We start from the raw sequence: 8,103 nt of genomic DNA, 5'->3' as shown, positions 1-8,103 counted from the left end.
TAGATATGAAGGAGCTATGAATTCTGTTTAAATAAACAGTGGGTACAATGATAAACACATTTAGTATTTAAAGTAGCAAGTTACAACACAACAGTCCAAAAACGTATTTCTGGAATGGCTAGTAATTTTTATTTAATTTTAAAAGCCTAATGTAAAAAGTATAGGCAATAAGTTTTACTAGTCAATAAAAAGCAATTCTACCAATCCACTGGTAATATACTAAACAGAGTTGGAAAGCATTTTACTGAAAGCAAAATATTTAGAGAAAATAGACATTTATACAAAATTATAAAATGCTTGTAATAAGAATAAGTGCATTTCAAGGAAAGCACAAACTTATTTTAATTTATAGAACCAGTTAAAGCCTTAAAAAATTTAAGTGGAATTGAAATATGCAAAAATGTATAAACATTCTACAAAAGATGGTGGTTCTTTTCCTGAGTATACTAAAGCTATGAAACGTAAGGTGACATAGAAGGTAGAGGTTTGGGAACTTATCAAGGGCATTTCCTTTCTACACACTGCTTCCCTCCTTCTTCATATTCTTGTTTGGAAATCCACATCTGCTGAAAGGTGCCCTGTGAAAGGAAAGAAAAATTACATATATGTACTTTTCTATTGGGAAATAAATATTTCCCAAATAAATATTGGGAAATAAATAAAGATATTTCTTTAATATCTTCATTTTCACAATTCTGAATCTTTTAAGAGCTCTTATACCTCTCCCCAAATAGTACTCAGATTACACCCTTCTTATTTCTGCCCTCCTCTAGAATACCCAAAGACACTATTTAGCCTTACCTAAGTTTACATAGGATATTAAATCTTTCTATACTGTCTTGAGGACTTAGAAAATGCCAGGAAAGGAAGATGAAGGAAGAGTTTAGCTATGATGGCTTGGTTAACGGCAACAACAGAAATTGTTGGAAGGCTTGATCCTGGTATAGTGTTTATGCAATGTTCTAGCATTTGATTAACGGTAACATTTAGAACTCAGACTAGGATAAAGTTTAGCAAGTACACAAACAACAATACACATGCACTATACAAAATAAACAGAAGGTGAAAGGAAAATGACCAAAGGGGAAGGATCCTGGACTACGTTACTATTCAGACGTGTAAGCAGGAGAAATCCGTTCCCTGTGACTATTCAAGTGGATTCGTACGTATTCAGTTTTGAACTAAGAGACTAGAAATAAAACATAGACCAGAAATAGATAAATGGGCAGTTAAAAACATTTAATAGTTAATAGCTTTTAAAAATATTTAGCGTAAGTACTCATTTACTTTGGCTGCTCTGAGGTGAAGGGGAAATTTTCTAAATTTAGGATACAGGTAAGTGCAAGAATTTCCTCCTGATTTCAAGGGTAGGAAGCCAGTCCAAGCAACATGTAAACCTCAATACCATGACTTCACCATCTGCCCCAGGCACCAATTCCTGACTTCTGCCTCAGCAATAGGCCAGGGAGCAACCAGAATCTAAGAAGAATGATTTAATTTTAAGTGGGCTGCAGATAAGTCCTGACCAGTGCTAATGTGAGTAGTGTTAGAAGAGGCATGGATAAGTTAACAGATTCCTACCTTGGAGAGGGAAACTGTAATCAGACTGACAATACCCACTAATAAGGCAATGAGGCATTTTTGTCATTTCAGAATAGGTAAGACTAGCATCAGGTCCTCTACAAATGTGACAGATTTAAAATGCAAAGTTAAATGATGCATAGGAATTATTTTAGTCTTTTTACTAAATTTAGTATTTTAAGTGATACATTCAAGTTAAATAAGAATCTTAAACTATTTTGCAAAGTAGATAAACTAACCAAAGAAGCTAGAATGGAGCCACCGATCCATGAACTAAACCTCCGTTCCACTGTCGTATTATTTGCAATCAGTTTCAACCGCATACTCTAAAACAGAAAAGGAAGAATAAGTATTAGTGTGATCAAATAGAACAAGGGCCTCAATTTAGGAAATTCAATTTTGATGACTTATTAGTGGCTCTGGTTCAAGCACTAATTATACATGATTATTTTGTAGTAGCTAGGTTAATAATAGGCATAAGTTGAACTACTGTATAGGATTTTAAAGTACTTTGTCTTGTGTAATTTAGTAAATTATATAAACCTTAGAAAACTGCATGCTAGAGTACAGTACTCAGAATTTCATCTTAAAACAGCAAATATGTACTTGAACACTTATCATATATCAAGTAGTGTGCTAAGTGCTTCATATATTATTGCATTTTATCAACACCGAGTATAATTACTACCCCAACTAGCTGCCCTTTCTGCAGTCCTCCTCAACTTTCTAACTTATTCTTTGGGCCTTTGTACTATCTTGGTTCACCCCCTCCTCACATTCCTTCCTGCCCCCATCCAAATCAAAATGCAGACGTCAGACTCAGGGAAGTTTATTCACACTTTTCTTTTCAGATTAGTGTTTCTGTTACGCTTGAACACCATCTCCATAAACATGGTTTTATGGCTCAGCACTACCCCTATCTCACTTCTGTATGGAGAGAACTCCAGATTGTTGATACTTACCAGTTACTCTATATATGAACATTCAGTTTGAGTCTGTGCATGCAGTAGGGGTGGAGTATGTAGGATGGGAAGGAGGGGTGCTGGGAACAGAAGGGATGAACACGGGTTTTATAGGTGAGGAACTGCTCAAATCCTATTACAATGGATTTCATTACATTTTAATTGCCTCCTGAAAGACAAGGATAGCATCTACCTGGTCTTGAACAGACCTTGGACAGCCCATGTCTATATATTCATTATTCTGGGACTTTCTATGAAATCTAAAGTACTATAATCAAGGTATATTCCAGATCAGTCTGTATCTCCAAAAACGTAAGGAGGTGTCAATCTTGTGCCTGTATCAATACTTAAATATAAAGATTGTGGCATATGTAAAACAAATACACAGATTCTATAGATTCTGTTAGGGCCTATATAACCTCTAATTTTTTTAAATGTATTTATTGCAGGATACCTTACAAAAAACTACTTGATGGATGTTTAAAAATCTAAAAATTCCTCTGTTACTAATGTACCATGTACACTACCTTCTCTCTAAACCAGATTCTTCTATCCCTTTGAAAGTTATCATAGTGTACCAAGGGATGTTTTTAATAAAACATAAAAGCTCTTCAGTCCTCTGCCAGATTTTACCCTGTAAATTTTCTATGTAAGTGATATGACTGGTACCTATCTTTCTGGGTTGAACTGTATCTTCCAAAGAGGTATGTTGATACTCCCCAGTTCCTGTGAATGTAACCTAATTTAGAAATAGTCTCCAAGAAGAGGACAGACCCACAAGGGAGAATGCCATATGATGATGGAGATAGACACTAAAGTGCTATAACTGCAACCCAAGAAACGCCAAGGATTGTTGGCAAATCATCAGATAACGGAAAGAGGGAAGGAAGAATTCTCTTCTGTAGGTTTCAGAGAGCACGGCCCTGATAACATGTTGATTTCAGAATTCTAGCTTCCAGACGGAGAGGTAATAAATGTCTGTTGTTTTGAACCATCTACTTTGTGGCACTTTGTTACAGCAGCCCTAGGACATAATACACCATTGCATTCATCTTTTCAGCCATATAGCATGCCCCACTTCTGTACAGACTACAAGCCAACTACTTCAAAATGTTAGAATATACCCTCTTCCCTTCATATTTTTGCACATATTTCACCTAGATGTTTCATAAACTGTCAACCAACTGAACTCATTCATTGAAACAGCTCTTCAGGAGGATTTCCCCTGACACTCCAAAGTGCCTGGCGGACGACATACTGAACCACTTAGCACATTACAGGTTTTCTTTTTTGCAGGTTTAGTCCTCCTAGCTGACTAAGCCCTTGGTGGGAAGGGACTATATTTTCTATCCCTAGTGCCTAGCAGACTGTAGGCACTTAAGTATGGAATCAATGAATAAAGTAAGATTCAAATAGTAATGGACAGTAATGGGAGTAACTAATAGATGTCATCTAGAAAAACTTTTTTAATAAGGAGTATTAATACTATACCAGGCACACACAAATACCATCAATCTACTGAAAAACAAACTGTATCTACATAGATTTTCCACCAGTAAGAGGATATATATGACTGAAAAATACCACTGAAGAACACACACAACTTACCGGGGGTGTTTTCTGAGACAGTTCTCTGTTCAACCTGTCGGTAAAGCTCTGTATTAGCGTGTTTCCTCCTGCCACTATCACGCTGCCATAGAGACCCTGGAATGAAACAAAAATAAATGAGCTCCAAATGTTTCCAACCATTTTAAACACAACTTCAGATAAAACCATGTGTTCCACTACAGTTTTCGCTTTTTAAATTTTTTACTTCTATCACACCAAGTAGTTTCATCCAGTGGTTCTCAATCCTGGCTGCACATTTGACTCATTTAGGGAGCATTTAAAACACCAGTGCTGGGGGCAATTAAATACAAATTTCTGGGGATGGAGTCTAGGAAAAGTTTTGTGTTGGTTTGTTTAAAACTCCCCAGATGATTCATGTATTAAAGTTTAAGAACCACTAATTTAAGGCAACTATTCTAAAAGCCAACCATAATTTTTTGGCAGATAGCAGCCAGTATTTAACAAGTTTATTTCCTAATTACATCATCTCAGAGTTCTCATCTAGAAGCTATGGCATTTAAAATTGGACAGATTATGGAGGACAATACATACTCTGACAATAGTCCTGGCCAAAATGACTGCTACCTTTCTCTTCTGCAGGGATGACCTTTTTCAAAATCCATATGCTGAGGCTTCCTCCATCAAAAACAAATTCCTAGTAGTAAGGAGTATGTGTGCTAAGTTGCTTCAGGCGTGTCTGACTCTGCGATCCCAGAAACAGTAGCCCACCAGGCTCCTCTGTCCATGGGATTCTCCAGGGAAGAATAATGGAGTGGGTTGCTATGATCTCTTTCTGGCCCAGGGACTGAATGTCTCCTGCATTGGCAGGTGAGGTTCTTTACCACTAGCATCACCCGGGAAGCCCAAATAAGGAGTATATTTTACCTCTAATTTGCATGTATGCATCAGAAAGTTAAATATCAGCCTGCCTTTTTAGTGGCTAAGCTCATATTTTAAAAATTCAGTCCATGTTTAAAAAAATGTATTCCAAATGTCTATATAACCTTAGCTATTAGCACTAAGCTCTAAGCAAATGAAGGAACTAAAAAACTGAGGTAACACGTTGGCTACAAATTAAAATCTAGGGTTTAAATAAGATATGGTCTATCTAATAGCATGGTAGAGAATATAGAGTTGTGTCCAACTCTTTGTGACCCCATAGACTATAGCCCATCAGGCTCCTGTGTCCATGGGATTTCCTAGGCAAGAATACTGGAGTGGGCTGCCATTTCCTCCTCCAGGGGATCTTCCCAACTCAGGGATTGAACCTGGGTCTCCTGCATTGGTAGGCAGATTCTTTACCATCTGAGCCACCAGGGAAGAGGTACAGAATATGGAGTCAGTCCTTAAAACTTGGCAAGAAACAAACTGATGAAAAAATAAAAACCTTGGCAAAGTAAAAAAAATACGAAGTTTATATCTAAACTCCATGTAAAAGTTACATAATTTAAACCACACCTTCTTAAAAAGTAAATCTGTACTACATACACTAAAACCACTAATATAGTTTGGTTTGTCACATTTTAGGAAATCTCTAGACCAGCACAGTCCAAAAGAACTTTCCGTGCTGATGAAAATGTTCTATCTACATTTATAACGTGGCTCGTGCAACTGAAGAATTGAAATGTAAATTTCTATTTATTTTAGTTGAACTGCCATACGTGGCCAAAAGCTAACTACACTGGACACGACAGCTTTTGAGTTTTGCATTTTCCCTTTTCTAGTAGAACTTCATTTTTTTTACATATTCTTTCATAAAATGGACTTCAGAGTCAGTGGCCAAAGTTGCCAACTTTAAAAAAATGATGGCCATAAATACCGGGGGCACTGGTTTGCCCTAAAAGATACCCTTATGCCATAAACAAGAGTGGCACTTACTGGTCTGATATCAATATCACACATTCCAACACTTGTAGTGACAACATGACTGACGCCCAGCATCGTATTTCCTGATAACCCCTACAACAAAACAGAAACCAGCAGTCACACAGAAGACCTTCAAACCATAAAGCACATAGAAAAAAGTTTATAGTCTTATTTAGCTTTTGTAATTACAAGAGATCTTTAAAGGAAAAAACCAGGGTGATTATGAAATAAACTTTTATACCTTTACATTGGAAGGGTCAAATAATCCTTCAGGAATCTTTAACCGTTCTGCTCCAAAATCACAGTTGTAGCCATTGGGGAATTCATAATGAACAGTTGGCATCTGTGCAGCTACTCTGAAAGTGTATCAGACAATATTAAACAGAGACAAACATCCTCTTCAGAATTACAATCTATTATAAACAATATTGAGGAATTATCAGCTTGTAAGAAAGCAGAATGGTAAAACCTTATTTTCTTTCAAAATGTTATTCAGTATTTAACCTTTTATCTTTAGACCAGTTAAGCATATTCTACAAATTTTTAACTAAACAAATCAATTTCTCTCCTCATTTACGAAATACACAGTTTTTTTAAAAAATTGAAGCATAGTTGATTTACAATGTTGTGTTAGTTTCTGGTGTATAGCAAATTGATTCAGTTTTATATATATGTGAAGTATACAGTTTAAGTTTTAAGTCTTGTACAAAAAAAACAAAAAAACATACTGTTCATCGTAAGTTGAATCTGATACTTGAAGTACTGAGGCTTGAAAATCCTGGATAACACACTATGAATTAAAAAAAAAAAAAGGTTAAGAAACAAGATTATTGAGATCTGTCTTTATAATCTATACTTTCATAACATTATTTTCAAAACATTTTTCTTCTTTTTCTTCCCTTTCCCATCCAAAACATTTTTCTTAATGAAACTGGACCACGTTCCTGGATGGCTAACTCATTTCAAGCGTATAAATCTACCCAGCCAAGGACTCTGAGCATCAAGAAACTTAATTCTTAACACCTGTATTATGAACTAAATTATATAACATTTAAATTACAACTGTTATGGGAAAAAAAAATGATGAGATAAAAATAAGTGGAAACCCTTGTATCACAGTTCTGCATAATAAAACTTTTTTTTACTTAAAAAATTTTTTTATTGGAATATAGTTGATTTACTGTTTTTCCCTTTAAAATAAGCTTAAAAGCAAGACTTCATTAACTGAATATACATACATAAAATGCATATACATTGTATCTTATGGTACTTTTAATGACTGACATAGTATAAAACAGTTACAAAACATGCAGTGAAATACATAGGACCTCTGAGCTGCTAAGGAAAAATCTTCTAAGGTCTAGGTACAGCTATTAATCATCTTCACAATTTTTCCTTGTATCGAACACCCACAAAAAATCTTTATCCTTGGGTGTAAAAAACTTGTCAAATATTCAAATATATTACATCACTGCCATATTAGGCTTCCCTGGTGGCTCAGTGGTAAAGACTCTGTCTGCTAATGTGAAGATGCAGGTTCGATCCCTGATCTGGGAAGATCTCACATGCATCAAAGCAGCTAAACCCGTGCAACTACCAAGCCTGTGCTCTAGAACCTTCAAGCCGCGACTACTGAAGTCACCACGCCCTAGAGCCCGTGCTCCACAACAGGACAGGCCACTGCAGTGAGAAGCCCACACATCCAGTGAAGAGGGCCCCTGCTCGCCACAACTGTGTGCAGCAGAAAGACCCAGCACAGCCATAAACAAATATTAAAAAAAAAAAGAATGCATATTGTGCTGTGAGAGGTTGTTTTACTAACCTCTCCCCCATTAGTAAGTCATTCATGGTCAGAGATGGATTTTCAGTAAAGAAAACCTTTCATTGGCTCCTTGCTATAAACAATAATACATTTTTTTATATAGCTGACTCAAGTTTAACAAAGAAAATGTTAACGGAGCCACACTAGTTTGTTTTTACCCCAAAGCTCCTTTCAGGTCTCACCACAGTAATCCAAATGAATACAGAGTAGTTTGTTGATATCTGACAAGCATGAAAAGCATACCCTTCCCCCAGCCCCTGACAA

At 36.1% G+C, this 8,103-nt stretch overlaps 1 protein-coding gene across 2 annotated transcripts in view; it reads right to left on the bottom strand.

Moving 5' to 3' along the window:
• Positions 1–106: 106 nt before the first annotated feature.
• Positions 107–8,103, bottom strand: part of ACTL6A (actin like 6A) — a 31,362-nt gene continuing 23,365 nt past the window's right edge. For both annotated transcript variants that reach the window (XM_086395229.1, XM_086395238.1), the window contains exons 9-14: positions 6,746–6,807; positions 6,259–6,373; positions 6,030–6,110; positions 4,152–4,247; positions 1,821–1,907; positions 107–578 (exon numbers count right to left, since the gene is read on the bottom strand). In XM_086395229.1, the coding sequence (XP_086251355.1) occupies positions 498–578; positions 1,821–1,907; positions 4,152–4,247; positions 6,030–6,110; positions 6,259–6,373; positions 6,746–6,807 (522 nt within the window). In that variant the 3' untranslated portion in view covers positions 107–497. The remainder of the gene's footprint in view (positions 579–1,820; positions 1,908–4,151; positions 4,248–6,029; positions 6,111–6,258; positions 6,374–6,745; positions 6,808–8,103) is intronic.

This window comes from Bos grunniens, chromosome 1 (genome assembly GCF_055505025.1).
Source record: "Bos grunniens cultivar Pamir isolate PY7600 chromosome 1, Bosgru_T2T1.0, whole genome shotgun sequence".
Taxonomy (NCBI): Eukaryota; Metazoa; Chordata; class Mammalia; order Artiodactyla; family Bovidae; genus Bos; species Bos grunniens.
The sequence above is the reverse complement of the archived record's forward strand: the minus strand, read 5'-3'. Positions and strand labels throughout refer to the sequence as shown.